This window comes from Haemaphysalis longicornis, unplaced genomic scaffold, assembly GCF_048455015.1.
Source record: "Haemaphysalis longicornis isolate Haplotype H1 unplaced genomic scaffold, Haemaphysalis longicornis Haplotype H1 scaffold_2, whole genome shotgun sequence".
Classification (NCBI taxonomy): domain Eukaryota; kingdom Metazoa; phylum Arthropoda; class Arachnida; order Ixodida; family Ixodidae; genus Haemaphysalis; species Haemaphysalis longicornis.
The window spans coordinates 261,974,276-261,993,945 of record NW_027526295.1 but is presented as its reverse complement, the minus strand read 5'-3'; the positions used below and the strand labels follow the sequence as shown (position 1 = coordinate 261,993,945).

General features: G+C 52.3%; 1 protein-coding gene across 3 annotated transcripts in view; it reads right to left on the bottom strand.

Moving 5' to 3' along the window:
- The window catches only part of LOC144170544 (uncharacterized), a 236,044-nt gene that overhangs the window by 36,482 nt on the left and 179,892 nt on the right, over window positions 1–19,670 (bottom strand). Inside the window, exon 1 of one of the 3 annotated variants that reach the window (XM_077700401.1) lies at window positions 18,761–18,900. The exons of the other annotated variants lie outside the window; for them this stretch is intronic. Coding sequence (XP_077556527.1) covers window positions 18,761–18,768 — 8 coding nt within the window. The 5' untranslated portion in view covers window positions 18,769–18,900. Of the gene's footprint in view, window positions 1–18,760; window positions 18,901–19,670 lie in introns of those variants that run through there. 3 annotated transcript variants of the gene reach the window in all.

The following is a 19,670-nucleotide window of genomic DNA, read 5'->3' as shown; positions in this document are numbered from 1 at the left end:
ATATAGATGTTCGCGTGACTCGCCGAACCACCATTGCACCCAGAAGAATGTTTGGTGGGACGAGTGAGTTCCAGCTGCATTGTACCTCGTTAATAGCGAAGCAAAGGGATTTGTGTATGAATAAATCAGTGGCTAAATGAATGAACAAATCAATAAAAATAGTTCAGTTCAAGCTGAGCAAACATTTGCAGCACCGCAGTCGAAGCTGACGAGGAGAGTTATTAACTGGTGATGGTTTACAATATTCAAGGCCTATGTTGGTTGTCAGCTGCAAACAAACGAATCAAAAAAGATAAGAAGGCAGTCTAAATTACGTAGGTGATCAAAAAAAGGTGGTTTAGCAGCTTTAAAGGATTGTGAATGGGACCAGTCCATCTTGTTTGGAGAGGTGTGCGAATATTGGAAACGAAATACGTCACCAATTATGTGCTTAGCGAAGTTATATTCGAAATTTACTAATAATAAAAGGCTAAAAGGACTCTGCCGCACGACTTAAAAACTAACGCTCACCGCACGCAAGCACCCCTTTTGGGTTAGACTTTTTGTGCGACGTGAAAGCTGTGCAAGAAAGCCTAACTTAAGCAAGGCTTGCTTGAAACCAGTTTGTTCTAACCCTTGTGTATGTTATTTGAAGTGTAAAGCTGCTCGCGCTAAATTTATAAACAAAAAAAAAGTTTCCTGCCAGCATCGTGTCATACCAACCACTAGCATGCCTAACCTCTTTTCAATGCCAGGAGAGACCAGTTGAATATACGTCATGTACTCACAGCATATTAAGGAACCCGCATTTCTTCATGGCAATGCATGCTAAATTTTTGTTCCAGCATTTTCCGATTTTAATGCGTAGCATTCTTTGCCGAGTACCCTCACAGCAGGAACCGTGTAACACCCTTAATTCCATAAATAGGCATTTTTGGCGGAAGTAACACCTTTAATCGCTATAATAGCACCTTGTCCTTCGAAGCGTGGGTGAGCTTCTGCCTGCTGACAATCCCCTCCGGCCCCTGTGCGTCCAGGCCATGCAGGGACGATCACTCCCCGAGCCCCATCATGGCTAGGAGCCGCCGCAAACAGCCTCCGGTGCCCACTGTGCTGCAGTGGAATGTAAACGCGCTCCGCCCGCGTCGTGCGGAACTGAGCGCGTACCTGCTGCAGCACGCGCCCGATTCGGTGGCTCTGCAGGAGAGCTATGCGCGTGTGGGTGATGGCTCGGGGTTCACGCTGCCGGGATACACGGGTTACCATGGTCCCACGGCGTGTGACAGCAGGCAGTGCTCGGCTGTGGTGTGCGGCGACCCCTCCAACCCCCAGGATCCTCGCGGGCTTCACTGTTTGTGCGCAGCGACGTGCAGCACACGGTGCTGGACACCAGTGCAGTGACAACGACTGTGCAGGAGTGTGTGGCAGTGACGCTTCGGCTCGTGCCGGGTGGTGACGTGACTGTGTGCAGTGTGTACGTGCGCCCCAACCAACACTGGGACTCGAGCCTCCTGGATCGGCTGGTGTCCCTCTGCGCAGCCCGGCATCTCCTCTGTGGTGACTTCAACGCACATCACACTATGTGGGGAGATGGCCGGACTGACACACGCGGAGAACACCTGTGGGACACCATGCTGCGCCTCAACCTGACTGTGCTGAGCACCGGTGAGTGCACCTTTAGGTGAGGCAATACCACTGCCACGGTCATTGACCTCAGCCTGGTGTCAGCCGGGGTCGAGGCCACCTGGAGGCGGGAGCCCAGCACCTGGGGCTCAGACCACTACCCGCTGCACATCGCACCAACCGGCAAGCCGGACAGGCGACCCACACGGCACCACGTCATCCACTGGGACCACTTCCGGCGCTGCCTTGCTGCGGAGGACCTGGGGGAGGGAGAGGAGCTGTTCGCGGGCCTGGTTCGCTGCGCCAAGCGAGCCACGTGGAGCTGCTCCATTGCCAAGGATGCCACCATGCCAGACCTAAAGCTGCTGCAGCTGCGAGCGGAGCGGAACCGGACTGAGAGGAAGGCGCAACGCACCGGAGCGAGGACTGACTGGACGGCATACCGCCGTGTGGACGCGGCCTGTCGACGGCACTCCAACCGCCTCAGCAGGCAGCGTTGGGCCGAGCTATGCGTTAGCTCGGAGGCCGACCCACGCTGCCGCCGCCTCTGGGGCATTTTCCAGTCGGTCCTCAGGCCCCGAGGTAACCGCAACCCCCTGGCAGCCCTGGCCATCAGGAGGAACGCCAGCTACGAGGAGCTGGCCGAGCTCTTCGCGGAGCACTTCCTGCCGCCACACCAGGTAGCGGCTGGGCAGGTGGTTGCAGCGCCGGAGGAATCAGAGGGACGACATCCCCTCAATGACGCCCCCATCACGGAGGCCGAACTCCGTGGGGCGCTGCGCTCCTGCAGGCGGAAGTCAGCACCAGGGGCTGACGGCCTCACCTACCAGATGCTGCGCAACCTGGACGAGGTGGGGTTCGCGAGGCTTCTGGCTGCCTACAACCCCATCTGGGCGACAGGGCGGCTGCCTCCCGATTGGCTGTTGGCCATCCTGCGGCCCCTCCCCAAGCCAGGCCGTGGTTTTGGGGCAGTTACGGCCTACCGCCCCGTTGCCCTCACCTCCTGTGGCTGCAAGCTGCTGGAGCGGGTGGCCCTGCGCAGGATGGAGGCCATCGCGTCGGAGGAGGAGTTCATCCCGGAGCAGCTCACAGGCTTCCGGAGGTATAGGGCGGCGACGGACTCCATTGCCGACGTGGTGGCAGCACTGGAGCATGCCCGGGCCACCAGGCAGGTGGCAGCCCTGGTGCTGCTAGACGTCAAGGGTGCCTTCGACAACCTGCAGCGCCCTGCCATCTCCCTGGCCTTGGAGGAGGCAGGTATCGCGGGCAAGCTGCCGGGTTTCGTCGAGGCGTTCTTGACGGGCCGCACGGCGCGGGTGCAGGTGGGCAGCGCCCTGTCGGCGCCCCGGCCAGTGAACGTGGGCACCCCGCAAGGCTCAGTCGTCAGCCCCTTCCTATTCAACCTGGTCATGGCGGCACTACCAGACTGCCTGCCGAGAGGAGGGGCACACAGGGTGTACATGTCTGTGTATGCCGACCACGTGGCCCTGTGGGTGCTGGGCCCCAAGGGGAGCTGCCGAAGCATCGTGCTGCAGCTGCAGGCGGCCCTGGATGCGGTGCGGGCCAAGCTGGTCAATGTTGGCCTGCAGCTGTCAGCAAGCAAGACAGAGGCGATGCTGGTCCACCCGGATGCCCAGTCCCGTCCCAGCGCCAGGGGCCTGCACATCGATGGCGAGGAGCTCAGCTGGAAGACCAGTGTGCGCTACCTGGGGCTCACACTGGACCACTGCGTCAACTTCCGGCAGGCCACCAGGGAGCTGCCAGGGAGCTGCCAGATGGCTGCCAGGGACCGCGGCTGCTCGCAGCGAACGGCCCTGCGACTCTATAATGCTGCGGCTGTGGGTCTGCTCATGTACGGGCTACTATTGGTCACCCTGCGCAAGCCCAGCTGGCAGCAGCTGGAGGGCGACCACCGCAGGGGCTGAGGGAGGCAGCCCCCTGCTGCAGCGGCTGCGCACACACCGCCACTCGCGCATGGGGCGCATGTTGGCCCTGTACGAGGAGGTGGTGGCCCCCGTGGAAGCAGGCCCTCCCTCCAGCCGCCCCCCTGCAATGGAGGCCGAAGTGCACACGGACATCCCGGGCCTGCGTAGCAAGCGGCGGACGTCGCACTGCCGGCAGCTGCAGCTGGCTCGGGGCGTCGTGTGGGGCGACCTGGAGGACCACACCCTGGTGTACACGGATGGTTCCGTGCGGCAGCAGCAGGGTTCGGCCACGGCGGCGGCAGTGCTGGGGGAGGCCACCAGGCAGGCGCGGCTGCACTACGCCGCATCATCCACCACGGCCGAAATGGTGGGCGAAGCCATGGCCTGGACCTTCTACTGGAGCTGGAGCCGCCCCCCGAGCGCTGCGCCCTGCTGTGTGACTCTAGAGTGGCCCTACTCCGGATCCAGGAGGGCGACCCGCGCTCCTTCCTGGTGCGGGCCGTGCGGGACAAGGTGGCACGGCTGGCCCAGCGGGGGACTCGCCTACGGCTGCAGTGGGTGCCAGGCCACATTGGGCTGGAGGGCAATGAAAGGGAAGACGAACTGGCCGCCGACGCCCACGAGCTGCCCCCTTCGCCCACGGCAGCCCACGCAGCTGCGGATGACGCCCGCCTGCTGATACAGCGACATGTACGGGCCCAGTATCCGGACCCGAGGTTGGCAGCTGGAGAGGCCCCACCACCCGTCCGGGCCACACGGATGCCGAGACATCAACGCTCGGCTGTCCTGCGCCTACGCGTGGGGTGCGTGTGGACAGCCGAGCGAAAACACCGCCTGGCACTCATCAATGACCCGTCGTGCCAGCACTGCCGGGCGGCTGTCCAGACCCTGCCACATCTGGTCCTGGAGTGCCACCAGCTTGTGGCAGGGAGGACCGAACTGTTGGCCGCCTTCGGGGGAGGGGCTCGGCCCCTCGAAGAATTTCTGTGGCCGTCAGGCAGTGCCAGAGAGCGGGACGGAGTCCATCAGGCCCTGAGGTCGTACCTGGATGCCTCAGGACTCCTCCCGGCTCTCCGTTTTCTCCCCACATAAACTAACGGTGTGTGTGTGGGTGCTTCGTTTTTTGTTTTTTTTTTGTCTTGTGTTTTTTTTGTCTTCGTGTTTTAAAAAAGTGTTTACCTTGTATATATTGTACATATATGTCCTGTTAGACCTGTATATCTGTATATATGTAACCTCTTCTTCTCTCTATCCTCCCTTCCCTGTACAACTGTTTTCCCCATTCCCCACACCCCCCACACCAGCAGGCGTTCCGGTGTCCACCCTTAGGTGAGACAAACTACGCCTGCTGGTTGTCTTTCCTTTCCTTGTTTACAATAAATTCATTCATTCATTCATAAATGGAGATAATTGGTCAGTCAGAGATTTTAAAAACAAAACATCAGAATAATAGAAAATATAAACTCTTAACAAAAATGATCTGACAAAGTCAAAATATACATTTTATACATCTCCCACAAAAGCCGGAGAATAAGCAAATAAAGTACGCAAAAGAACGCTCAAAATACGATATAAAAAATGGCGCAACTGCGAACCGTGTAACACCCTGCATTTCCACAAAAATGCAGATATTGTGCAAGTTCCACCTTGAATAGTTATAATAGCGTAAATGGAGATAATTGGTCGGACAGAATCTTAAAAAAGAAAAAAATTAAAAAGAAAACACAAAATTTTCACAAAAATGATGTGACAAAATCAAAAATATGCACCTTAAACACCTCCCCCAAAACTCAACAGTACACAAAAAAAGTCCGCGAAAGAACATTGGAAATATGTATAAAAATTAATAGCGTAAATGGACCAACTCTACAGTAGGACTTGCTTCTTCGAAAGAAAAAACATAATTAGCGAAAAAAAGCACTTCATCGCTATAATGGTATATACATTTACATCATTGCAGATAACAAACAAAAAAAAAACAATTTAAGAAGAATAACATAATCCAACGTAATTTACTATTCGTAGCCGTATTTGGCTATAAGAAACTCACACGGTAGACAATCAGCATAAAATGCCACGCATTAGCAGACGATTTTCTGGATTTCTGCGGATGTTTTATTACATTCTTATCAAGCGATGGCACATGAGCACTCAGGTATGTGTACTACTGGCTGCCTATATTGTATTTTTTGTAGCTATAATGTATAAGCTCCACACACTATAAAGTTAGACTATCCGTCTTCAAAAATGCTGAATACGATTAAATTTGTAGTCAGTTTTTACCGCTTTTATTTGATTTCCATAGCCAAATCTGATATTCGAGCCCATCTTCATCTACTTTTCTCCACTCTGAAATGTTATGCAGCTTGCTTTATGTACATTCCGACAGGCTTGGTTTGTCCATAAATTATTTTCGAAGCTGTGTGTCAAGTCTCTCCCCGGCGGCGGAGTGAGCCGCGTGGTTGCCATGTGCCCCAGGCGTGTGTCCTGTGGACCAGACAATGCGGATGGCGATGCCTTCCTGGTGAAGGTCGCGGATGGCATACAATATATTCGTGGCCGTATAATTAGGTGAAAATGTTGTGTTCAATTGTTTAAGGGCGACTTCAGATTCCGTGATGATGCAAAATTTCCGGCATGAGAGTGAGTCACAATTGTCGCGGGTGGAGTGGACAGCATTCACGACGCCTATAATCTGGGCTTCTTCAGCTATGCCATATGTTTTGGAGATCTTCCGGGAACCGTTTAGCAAGGGGGCGTCCGAAGGTGTCCATGCAATCGCAGCCTCACTGCCGCGCACGGCGGCGTCCGTGAAGATGTCGACTTCGTTCTCCATCTTGTAGTTCTGGATTGTGCAAACGTATAACTCACCTGCTCTCACCTGCCGCTGAGGTATAGGGCGACGGCGAGGGATGCCAATCGCAGGGTGCACCCGGGGCGGAAGGGACAATGGGTAACGAGTGTGGTGTAATTTACTGTCCATACGGTCCCATGAGCCTATAGCTTTGCCTTGGGGAGACTGCTCAATATGTTTCTTAAGACGTAGCTTGGTCTCTTCGATCAGGGTACCTAGGGAGGGAAGGGGTACAATTTTGTGAAGAATGTCTACGGGGGTGAATTGAGGGAGACCACTTATTGTACGGAGACGGTGCCGATTTCAGTGGCCCATTGCAACACCTACCATGACCAGACTGGCAACTTTACCTGCGGAAATTGAAGGCAGAGAGTCGGAAGAGGCTTAAGATACCACCCCGGTGGGTTTACTGGGCCCGCTCAAGACGCTTACACGCTCGGTGGAGGTGGTAGCTAATAAGATTTATGCTAACATGGCCCTAACCCCTCATGTAGTACATAAATGGACCCACGGATCCAGCTCGCTCATCCAACGCTGCCCGTATAGTGACGAGAAGTGCATCCCTAACCTGTATACCATTTGATATGGCACTGTGCACACTTCACGACTGGTCGCGAGCCACTATTGGATCTCGGTTTCCCACCCGGAGACGAAGAAGCGCATCTGCAACGCGTTCGAGAGGACCCCTCAGTGCTTGAGAAAGTTATTGAATACTCACTGACCAGTGGACTCTGCAAGTTGGTATAACAACCTGGACCGACTCCTGTCATAAACGTAGCGGCTCTCTCTTCACGAAATTTGCGATCTATACGTTTACGGACTTTAAAATACTATCTACCATTTGAAGTGATTGAACCTTGAACAGTGTTCTTTTTTCGATTATTCCCTCCCTTCCTTCGTGTCCCTCTCCTTCCCCACCAGGGCATTCATGCCCCCTCTGATAATAAAGGTATTCCTCCTCCTCGAAGCTATGGCACTAATACACAGTGTGTGTAAAATTTCCTCTAGAACCGTCACATAACAACAATGGCAACAATAGAAAATTCTGAGGAACATTTGGTGACAGCCCTGTATTTTCAGTTCACCTTATGAATACATCTACACGGATCGATCAAGAAACTCCTTCAGCGGCTGTCATCGTCACTGGCCAGTCCATCTGAGGGGGCGTGCTGTTAGGCCTGTATTCAGCCTTAAAATTAGGTAACCCCCTAGTTGAGCCTAATTACGTGTCAAGCAGCGCCAAACTAAACTTATGATTTTGGCTAATTAGAAAGTTGGAGAAAACACACTCCGATTAAAAACCACATTTGACGAAAAATAACGCCAAAAATCATCTGCTGTATTTCACCATAAAGAAACATAAACACCGAACCTTAACCGTACTGTAACAATGCTACAACATTCTTTGGCATAGGCGGAATTTATACGAAATCGTGTAGCAGCCTAAAGTCGCCCATGCTTCTTGGCCTCAGCTGGTACACTACTACGGAGGTTATGTGAAGCGAGGTTAAGGCTTTTTTTAAGAGTGGAAAAACTGCGCGTGAGAGACAAGACAGTTATAAGAAAGGGACAAAACGAGCGCAGACTCACAACTAGCTTTTTTGAAAAAAACGAACATGAATATATACCATCTATTACGCATGCGCACAAAACAGCCAGTTCCCCCCCCCCTTTCCCTTTTTTTCTTTATTAATGCACCATCCTGTTCAAAAATTCAAACTCACTTCCGTACAACACATAAAGAAAAAAAAGGAAAGGGGGAAAAACTGGCTGCTTCGTGCGCATGTGCAATAGGTGGTATATATTCATGTTTGTTTTTCTAGTTTCTTACCCGCAAAGACAAATTCTTCGCTGCGGCTTCGCCCACATTCTTTCCCTGTGATAAAATGATTTCTCGGTAATTCCGCAGTCATCGTCCAGTATAACAGTCCCCTGTCTCTCCATCCTCTCACTGGAACCCTGCCTACGTGTACTTATCCCTCTCACGATGTAAGCAAGCATGAGCGCAGCCTGGAAAAGGGAAACAAATAGACGCGGTCCTGTCGCTGGTGAAGCCCTTGAAGCAGGAAGAGCTCGCTGGGTACGCCGAATACAGAGTAAGCATAGCGCGTTTGCGAGCTCCGTCTACTTCGTGAAATGCGCAAATGCCGGCCACCACGGGTTGAAGGGCCCCGCCATGACGAGCACTGAGCACAAGCAGCAGATGCGAGTCGCTTCCGCGAGTCAAAATAAACGCCGCCGAGATGTCCCATTGATAGGCCTCGTATACGGATTTCCTGATTAGCGTGCAAGCTCCGCTCCTCCCACACGGCCGCACAGGCGGTCAAGCACCGGGCGGCCACAGAATGGGGCGCCTTGCCACCGAGAATCGCCGGCGTTAAATAATATAGCTCGGAGGAGCGGCGGACGCTCTCGCCCAGACATCGGCACGCTTGCATAGATAGAACCGAGGATGCGCGCTCCTATAATGGCTACGTGACGACGAGGGAGGAGGAGGTTCAGCCGGCAATGATCTCGTAGCCGTCTTCTCGGGGTCCAGCAACGTGGATGGGCGGCACCAACCGTGCGCCGGTTTGAAAAGCGCGCCCATCGCCGAGCCGGCCTGAGCGGGGGGACTCACGGGTGCGCCGTTGTGGTGAAAGCATTGATCAGTGCACAGTAATCACGGCCTGGTCACCCACGTACGCAAAGCGTGCCAGTGGGCGGTGACGGGAGCGTTGAACTGCTCACGACCTCCGACCGGTCTCTCGGCGGCCCGCGAGGAGACCTGTGAACGCGACACGCGCAACATTAAATGGGAGCAGCGGGGTGCAACGTTGTTCTTGGTTAATATTGCGGAGACAGGCATTATCTGGATGTTCCCCGGAGGAGTACGGGGGCCTAGGAAACTACACTCACGGCCACCCATACCGGTTCACTTTACTGAAATGAGACGAATCATTGATCTCAGATGGGGGCGGCTATATGCGCGATCGAGCCAGTGTACGCTCCACATCCCTTGATTCACCCTGAAGACGATCTGTTCTGAATTTTCTCCAACAGAACAAACTCCCTTACTAAAACGCGGTATGCCAGTGTCTATGCCGACACTTTCACGACAAACAATCGTCCACGCAAGTGTCCCCAATGGAGGCAGCCGTTCTGACACTCAACCGGAAGATTGAAAAGGGCACAGGTGATTCGTGTGTCGGGTACCGACGATATCACAACGTGGGACTGATCCAGCGGCAGTCGATGTATATTTAGCCTCGGATGATCCTTCAGCCTGTCAGCGCTGTCGAGGTTCCGGGTGGCGTCTATTTTCCCGCGAAAGATGACTGCGAAAGCAGTCATCATACGTGACGTGAATGGAAGGGCCCTCCCAAGGCGACCTCCATATCGCGCATCAGTGCGGCTTATCTTTTTTGTTTTGTTTCATCAGCTCGTGAGAGCTAGCCCTGACGCGCCGAGTCTATCCCACGAACTCGCTCCTCACCTGCCAAAACGTCGCGTCGGACTGCGGGGCGGCTCCTCGGGATGTCGGCAACTCCTTCGCGAACGCGGTCATGTGTGCACCCGCTGCGCAGCTGAAGACCGAGTGAACGAGGCTTAGAAATGACGGACACGCGCGAAGAACGGCGAAGCGAGCACCTTCTATTATTTCCGTATCAGACGCTATTGCCCTCGTTAATCTTAGCCGAGATGAGCCAAGTACAGAATCATCTCGATCATCGAGCAAACTTTTTCACAAACTCCTGAGTTGGAATTGTTGGACAAAAGCTTAAATTAAGCCTGGCTGCTATACACAGGAGTCCCTTTAAATTAGGCTTCAATGCTATACACAAATAAATTGCTAGGGACAAAATTTAGCGGCAATATAAGAAGTCTAGTATTAAAGTATGAAGGAGCTACGGCTAAAGCCCCGTGTATGCTCAGCAACGCTGTGTGCTAAGCCCTCTTAATGCCAGTTTCACTGTTATGCGCGCGTGCATCGCAAAGAAGACAATCTTATGGCAATAAAAGCGGTCTTGCAATAAATACGAATGAGCTATGGCCTGTCATTAACAGCATTTTCGTATGAGGCGAAAGTGGGTCACATCAAGTGCTACACACGGGCAGACAGGTTTGTTCGTTGAGTAAACAACGGCAAATTACTAATAAGCAATTGCGTTCTGTACGTGAACCACATGCCAAGTTCACGGCGCCGCGTGCCGTTCAGGGGCGAAGCACCTTAGGACCTCGCTTTGTCCGGGGCTTGGCGTCCGTGTACACAGTGTTGAGCATGCGCGAGTAGCATTGGATTGGATCGGAATTGTATATACTGTACACACGCGTTGTCACTCATTTACATGCGCGGGTGGACAATGCCACAGGTGATTTACGGTAAGAACGATCTCCAGTGCTTCGCCCACTCGTCATGAGTCACTTCGTGAAGCTGCGCGAATTTTTTTTTTTTTTTTTCCCACAAAGCTTTGGCCACCGCTCCTCGCTTGATCTTGGCTCCTCCTCCTCAAAGCTGCACTGGCACTTGCGGTGCGAGGCGCGTGCTCACGCGGCATGCTAGCCAACCAAGCATCCGGGGTTCGAGCCAAACCGTCTTATGGGCGTCAGCTTCGTGAAATGATGACAGGTAGCCTCAAAGCGCTTCACGTTGAAATCTCTAGATTGTCCCTGAAGTATGCTGTAAACATTTTTATTTTCCTTACCAGGTTGATGTCCAGAACATGATCGGTATGTTCTGAGTTTTCGGGCCAATTCACACGCATTTCTAACTCCGAATTGTGGGTTCGAAAGCTTCGTTTCCATCGCACCATCCTCGTTGCTGATTTCCTGACGGCGGTAATGACGATGCAGTGGCAAGTCCGCAGATAATCTAAAAGGGCATCTAAGCAGGACAATAACACGGCGGGAAGCAAAACCTTTCCGTCCCACGACTCCCACGACTAAATTTAAGGGTTTTATGCCACCGTCCTTGTTTAACGACAAGAGGGTATACTTACAAGTGACTGCAGACGAATGTATACAAGGAGCGCACAAGTTGTGAGAAGAAAGCTTGTTATGATGCTGGAAGCATTTATTTCTATCATAATACCTATCAAAGCAGTTCAGTCGTTCGGGAAACCTTCACTCGTGAGGAATGCATCGTGGTCCCTTTCCTGACCAGCCAATCAGGGAGGAGCGGGATGCCAATGCAGTGCCTCGTGACCAGCGAGGTCGTGGTCTCCCTCAACGCTTCCAATTACGGCGGCGATGAAGACGGTGAGTTCCGACGTACGGACAAGCATTTGCTGGGAGCCAGCCATGTGTCGCGCTCTGTGATGACAGGCGTGCAGGTGCAGAACGCTCCAGATGCGGGAGCATAGCGATTCGTGACGGGGACTCGTCTCAACCACTGGTCCACGCAAGTATTAGAAGCCCGCACGAATGCGAGGCTCTGCCGGAGCTGCACGCGTGAGCAGGGGGGCACTGGCTCCATGTGTGCGCCGTACTCCAAGCAGAGGGGACGGAACAACTCTTAGGCCAAGTGCAGCTAGACGGCGCTTCCAAGCTCGAGGTGCCCGTGTGCAGCTCCCTCCTTTCCCACCGTGTCCTTGCGTGACGGCTTGTCGCGACACCCGCGGTGCGCTCAGCAGAGGTTACGGTCAGGGCGCTTCGGTGCGCGAGATCAGCGGCACGGACGACAAAAGCGGAGCCCCTGACAGCGACGCTCACGACGACGTCGTGCGGGCAGTCTGTGTGCGTCGCGTGTGGAAGACCCTGCGGGAAGGAGACCAAGGGCTAATGAACTTTGAAGCCTCGTCGCCCGGCAAGGCGAATAAAGCACGCGGGATCGAATGCAGCCCCGTTTGGTCCGAGAGAAAAGACCGGGTGGTTGGAGTCTTCTCCTGGCCAACCTTGCTGAATGCGCAAGGTAAAAAAAGTCCAACAGCGCGCAGGGAGCATTCAACCACGGTGGTCATTACCCAACTAACTACGAAGCGGAAGTGCCGCTTGTACATTTAGCAGTCCCCTTGCTCTACTGCATCGGGGCTACGCATTCTGCCGGAATGGTTTCTTCTTGCTGGTTCACCGGGTGGTTGTTATTCTATACTAAGGCACTTCTTAAAAGTTTGCTCAGTATCTCTACATTGATCTGAAGGCCCTTGTCACTGGTCACACCCCATGACACCAGGATCAAACGATGGAAATAGCTACGAAAGAACGTTTAAAAAATATTCCCTCAGTTTAACCGGTAACTCTGTCGCAAAACGTGTCCTTCTGGTCAGCAATCCGAAATTGCAACACTTTTGCAAGTAGTTAAGGCGAAAGCCATGAAAAGCCTTTTTGTGTGTAGGTCACGACAACAAAATTTGTTGTGGATACACACAATCACAGGGAAAATTGGAGCGCGCGGCGGGAAAAGGAAAAGCCAGCGCTGAAGGAGGTTTCTGAGAAAGGGCTACGGACCATAGAACGGTCTGAAAGCGACGAGTAGATCGCTTTCGCCTTCACATTTTTAGGAAGTTCTAAGCACCTCCCGTAATTTTGACGAATTTACTATTGAGTGCTCAGGAAGAGGTCAGCTGAAACTCAATATCATTAGAGGAAGAAAGAAGCCCCAGCTACAAACTGGCAGTCAAACAGGGGCTTCTTCTAAACTAAGGCTTGACCTTGGGCTAGTTGGGTACTCATTGGTAGAAAAAAAAAAAAAACAGCGCAAAAAACTTGGACGCCGTAGACAGACGACGACAAGCGCTGACGAAAAATTTTATTGCGAGTGACTACCTATAGACACGCACGTGTGTAATCTCACAACGGTGCGAGAAGGAAAAGAAAAAACCAAAACCATAACCTACGTGAAATGGACACAGTTAAAATGTAAAAACAGCCATTTTTTCCCTTGAGGTGCCAAGGTAGGCTATCTCCCGCTGAAGGAGTGCTACCGAAGGCGAACACACGCAGTCATCCCCCCTAACGCCAATGGCAGATGCCTCGCAGATTTCAGGGGATCGGGCGTCTCGGTATCGTTTCAAGGCCCGCGTTTCGTTAAGCTTAGGATAACAATTGCACCTTCCTTTCCTTCTCGCACCGTTGTGATATTACGCTCGTGCGCGTCTATGTGTAGTCACTTCCAATAAAATTTTCTTAAGTTGTTCGTCAGCGCTTGTCGCCGTCTGTCAACAGCGCGAAGTTTTTCGCGCTATTTTCTCTAGCTTTTCCGAAAACTGTTCGAAGAACGATACCCGCTTGTACAACCCCCTGGAGGAAGGTTCACTGTGCTCACCAACCCCGAGTGTACGAAAAGATGTAGGGAAATTCTTGGCGACGTTTATGTATCTAAGGTACATCACACGTGCTCGGATCGGGAAAAATGAGCCGCGCGCTCCTATGGGCCGGGACGGCGCCTCACCGTCGGCCTCCACCGCAGCAGCGCTTGGGCAGCGCAGCCAGGAACTGCAGGACCGCGTTGCCCGGGCTGGGCGATGATGGTATCGTCGCGGTGCAAGACTGGTTCAATGGCACGCGTGGCCCTCGACCAGCTTCAGTGCTCCCCATCGCGCGCCTCCTCGACGGCGCTTTCCGCGTGGAGGCGATCGCTTTCCGCGCGGACTCAAAACACCCCCAAGGTAGCACAAAGGAGTCCACCACATTCCTACCTCACCCATTCTTTCTCTGTTTTTGCTTGTTGGCATGTAATAGCCGCAGTCGTGCCGTAGTGCTATTTGTGTATTTAGTCAGCCAGGAGAATACAGGGCCTGTCGGCGGCAGCGTCATGACGACACAACGCGACGGCTTGTCATCTCAATGACGTTCGCAGGAACGGCCGGCGGCGCTTTTTCCTACGGCCAAAACGGATGGGAAGATAGCCTCGGCTGACCTTGATTGCAGCGCGCGTTTACGGCCCGAGAGCGATGCGCCTGTATCACATGTATACCACAATAAGAGGTGAGAAGAGGCTACCTGGCTCTAAACATAGCCCCACGTTCGGCACGCGCTATCTGGGCGATTTCTTGGCCGACCTTTCTGTACCGTTACTCGCATCGCAAACAGCCTTTTCCTGCAGCTCGGTCCCGCGACCAAACTACGAACGCCATGGTTGCAAATGTCGTTCCGCAGATCCAAGCCTAACCGGACTGGGTCCCCAAGATATCGCGGCGCCATACTTCAGGTGACCGCGACCAAGCGCGCAGACGCGATTAGTCACGAGAGGAGGAGCCGTTAGTCCGCTCAGCAGAAAGATGACCAGAGAATGAGCATTCTCGGCGGCTGAAAAAAAATCATTGCGAGGTGTACCACGGCTTTATCGTTCTGTTTGCTCTGTGCTACTTCCGCTGTTTTGCGACCGTTCCTCCTCGCAGGATTTTCGAGGCCTATACTTGCGGATTCCGGCGAACGGGTCAGCAACCTGCGCACGGATCGAAAAGCAGCGCAGGAGTAAAACAGCAGAGAACCTCTCCCATGACAACCGCCCTGAAACACTATATGCACGGCGCAGCAAGCCAAGAGTACAAAAGCCGGAATAGACGAGCGGTAGAAAACTAAAAAAAATGTGGCTGTTCCATCTTCCAGGAACAGGTAAAACACGAAAGTGGAGTGTGCCTTCACAGCAGCAGTTGAATGTTTATTGTGCTTCGATATGAACTTGCACGTCACTATTTATATTTTGTTGGTATGTCACCGTTAGACGCATCAACGTTAGGCACTGGATTGCATGCGCCGGAGCATTGCATAAATCCGACTGAAACCACAGGCGCTCGCAAATCGTCCGTGCGGACGAAAACAAACGGGTTGTCAGCGAATCATTTGGCGAAAATACTGTCCGCTGCAGCCAAAGGAGAGCGGACCGTGTCACGAGCGCGACATCACTGGCGACATGCGCAAGTCGGATTCTCCGCATCTTACGTTGCGCGTCCCCCGTACACGCAGGCGCTGGCATCGAGACGCCAACTGTCGGCGCTCATTAGCGTCATGATACACTTCTTGCTTTGCCTCTCCTAGATGGCAGCACCATCTGAAAGGACGGCTATAAGGCGCATTTGTCGTCATATTCACGCGTCTGTCTATAGCGCAGTCGGGAGCGCGTTTCGTACCTCCCGCAACGAAACCTCCCGCAACGAAACCTCGCACCGAAACCTCGCACCGGGAGGTACGAAGGTGCGGGAGTTCGAGCCACGAACTCTTTCGAGTTCGTGGCTCGAATCCCGGTGCCGCCGCGGCAATGAAAGTTTTTCCCGAAACCTCGCACCGGGAGGTACGAAGGTGCGGGAGTTCGAGCCACGAACTCTTTCGAGTTCGTGGCTCGAATCCCGGTGCCGCCGCGGCAATAAAAGTTTTTCTGGCGGATGTCATGTCCGTGATGGATATGACGCCACTTGGTGGACCCCAGCATTAAACACTTTCGTGTTAATAATTCGAGCTTTGTTAGCCGGTGTGAGATTGTCGAGGAAGGTATCGGACAGCTTAAAATCACTTCCATCGCAATAGTGTCCCTTGGCGTTTTGAGTCCATGGTCTAGAATATACCGCAACTCGCTCCAGCTTGCATCTCTGGCGTCAACGCAGTTCTCAATCAAAGAGCCTCCCGGGCTCTGTGGTTATGATTACTCGGTTACGTTTGATTCAATGCTTTTACTTTTGATGTTGTACAAAGATACAGTGTCAAGATACTCTTGATACTGTTTCAAAATAGGATGCCGATAACTGGAGCACGCATAATACCAAGAGCACAAAGCTACAGAAATCGTTACATTTGGCGAACTAACAACCTACGCCGCTCAAGAAGAATCTGCAAAACAATCTACAGCCGTGCAGGTATGCATGGGCCGTACTACAACGCCGAACCTACGAAGTACACCCGATTTTTGGTTCTAGTGAGTGCGCACTGGGGACCCGAGGAGCAAGGCTGTGGCTTTTGGAGGAACAAGCAGTTCCACACGAAGGTTAGACAGCTTCTTCACCCAATTTTGGCGGGGATTTTAGTGCTTTACGTGTTAAATAGAAATACAGATGTGGTTCGATCAGTGAATATCGCCTACACTCAAGGGTAGGATTTACGGTGCTTGAAACATGTTGTACACAGAAGCGTGTACAATAGAACTCACGTTAGAATGTCCAAACGGCCTACGCGGACCTTATTTCAAACTGAGAATCGGAAACCCGCGCCCGGGTAGAGTTCGCTGTCTCCGCCAGATAACCCCCAAGCTCGTAACAACATCACAAGCAGATTATATCTTTCCCTTAGTGGTTACATGTCGAATGGCCTAGGGAGATGTCTACTGGCCTTGACTATTTATCAGCAATACAAAAACACGCCGCGGGTCCTCCACTCTCTGTCAGACTTACAGGGTCCGGAAGGACACCCACCAAGTGTAGTAATCATGCCCTCGCTTTGTCACGCAACGGCTCTCCATGAAGATGATTTTACGCTTGCGTACTAGCGCACGCCTGCAACTCTGTGGTGTCTTCAGCTCTCGACACTGGTCATTGTCCATGATGACTGCGGTTTGAGAAAAATTGTGTGAACGTTGAATGTAATCATAATGCTGTGCGTATGTTTGTGTGCGTTTTTGTGCGCTCGCGCGATGAACTCTTTTACAGCTGAAATGTTACAGGTTAACTGACCCGTTTTATTTTGGGTGCACTGGCGCTTCGTAATTTGATACAATATGGTTTTTATTGCCCCTGAAAACATGTCTTTATAGCATTGCACTGGTGTTTAGAAGTGAAGCCAGCTTTTAAAAAGTCGGCTTAACTTTGGATTTTGTAAGCTGGCTTTTCCGCAAAACAGGCTGAGCAGTGAAGCTTTCTTGTACATAAAATTAAAATTAGAAGCCGTTCCACTCAACGTGAAAGCTCTCAAGTGCAGAGCAGTGATTCGCCATAATGGGCTGCGGCGCCGTTATCAAGGAGAATTGACTACGATCGGGCCGCGACCCCAAGCGTAAGCGCAATGGCCGTCAGGACCCCAAATACAGCGAGGTGAAAAACCAAGACGTCGGCGTGGCTAATATTCCGCTGAACGCTTCCCCGCGCGACGCCGCGGTTTGAACCCGAAATTGTGGCCAATCTATAAAACAACAGCTCCGCTGGTCACCGGTTTTCACAGGGTGGAATTGCACTGAATTTTTTTCATTGCCGTAAGGTGTACCCAGCAAATCTCGCTGTAAAACGGACATCCCGGTGTTATTAATCTTCTCTACATCTCTTTCAGCCAGAGAGGATTGCATGTCGGTGTTTTTTTCTTGCTTCGCCGCCGCTGTACTTTGCTTACTCCGTTCTTGTTGACTCTGTTTTGTGCACATCCGTCTTGTTTCCTAGAATTGACTTATTTTAAAATTTATGATACCTAAGAGCTTTAAGATATTCCGATATTCCATTGTGTGCTGTGAACCATCACTCCAATTTATGCGGCATCATGGCCTCTACAAGAATGTGTCTACAGCTGGCTCGGGGATATTTTCGACCCAGAAAGGCCAGCGTGGTCATGCGGAAAATGACAGGGAAGAACAAATGTGCTGCCCATTGCAAGCGGAGTACTCATGTGGTTGGTATCTTGACCCAGAATGGCATCATTCGGCCGCCCACCTCAGCCTTCGAATCCGTATGAACGGGACTATTGGTTACATTGGTCACTTGGCGATCCAGTCGAGCTTAGGCAGATATTCCGGCTTTCGAGGGTATGGGAATTCGTTTGATCTAGACATCAACGCGAGCTATCCTTTTGTTAAAAAAGCTTCGTCAGTTTGTACAACCACGAAATTCTCTACGTCTTCCCCAGAAAACTGCTCTCGTAGAAGCTCCTTGACATTCGCTCTAATGTCGCAACTCTTCTTTGCCGTCTCTGGCTGGGAGTGGCATTCACAAATGCTTACTCATAAGTAATAGGAATGGCAGCAAGTGAGGAGTGCGAAACATGCGGCACGCCGGAGACGATACGCCACGTTTTATGCGAGTGCCTACGCTACTCGCCTGAAAGAAAGAAGCTGTCGTCAGCACTGAGGAACCTGGACTCTCTGCGGCCATTTTCGGAGGAGAATATTCTGTGTCACTGGCCTTCTCTGTCAACCGCTCAGAAGGCGATTAAGGATCTCTTACGCTTTTTACCGGCGACGAATTTAAATTGTAGAATATAGACTGAAAGCCTTCAGTGGTAATCAGTGAACTTGAACTTTTAGTACTTCAGCGCTGGGCATACCTGTCTGCTCCAATTTTTCTTCATTCTTTCCTTTCTCTTTTTTGCCTATTTCCCTTTCCCACGTGCAGGATAGCAAACTAGGCTCTAGCTAGGTTAACTTTCCTGCCTTCCTTCTACGTCCTTCCTTCCCTCCGTGGGTTGAGTCCTGAACGCAGGCCTGTCGTGATTGGGCAGACCGAGAGTCGCAGAAAGATAACCAGAACATCGACCCGCGAAGCCGACTCACGTTTGCATAAGCCGGCAACTGCAGAGCGGAGGCCGGTGATCTCGGCTGCATTCCAGATCGCTGCGAAGGGGAAGAGTGGATGGCTGGACATCGCGATGGACAGCGCCACCCAGGCAACGCTCGCAAACAATGGTAGCACGGAGCTGCCGGTGAATACGTGAAGATGGTGGCGCAGCTTGCGCTCCCAAAGTAGTTCGCCCCTTATGTATGGTATACGAAGGTGTGCGTTTCTTCAATAAATGCCGAGAAGTGCTCCGCGTTTTGCTCAGTCACCCTCCGTAGAAGGCTCTGTGTAACCGGTCCACATGATTAAAAGCCACGGAGGCCAGTTTCTGCCAAGGTTGCCGCGCACTGCGACGCTGGAGGGAGGCCGGGCGCATTCGCATATGAGCGAGACGGCAGCTCTTATCAGCTTCGTGCCATTTATCCGCCAGCCGAGAACGAGACAGGAGACTGCTATCAGCTTCACTTGACTTTCGAGTTCGTCCCAGCGGCGATGGCTATTGTGCCGTTCCCCGAGGGTGTGTGAATGAGTGGTTAGCCAGTTTGGGCAAAAGGGCAAAAACCTAGGTGACAGATATCGCGGAGCACGGGAGAATTCTTCCCAACCAAACAACCTTGAGAGAGAGAGAGAGAGAGAGAGAGAGAGAGAGAGAGAGAGAGAGAGAGAGAGAGAGAGAGAGAGAGAGAGAGAGAGAGATTTTAATGAATACGGAAGAGCCACAAATGGCGGGCCTTGTTACTTTAGAATGGGGTGAACATAGTGAGGCGAGAAGGGGAAAGAAAGGGACTAGGAGGTATAGCTTTATTGTCTAAAGGGGCATGAACGCCCTGGTGGGGAAGGAGAGGGCACCAAGAAGAGAGGGAATAATCGAAAAAATATCAAGGTTCAAGGTTTAGTCACTTGAAT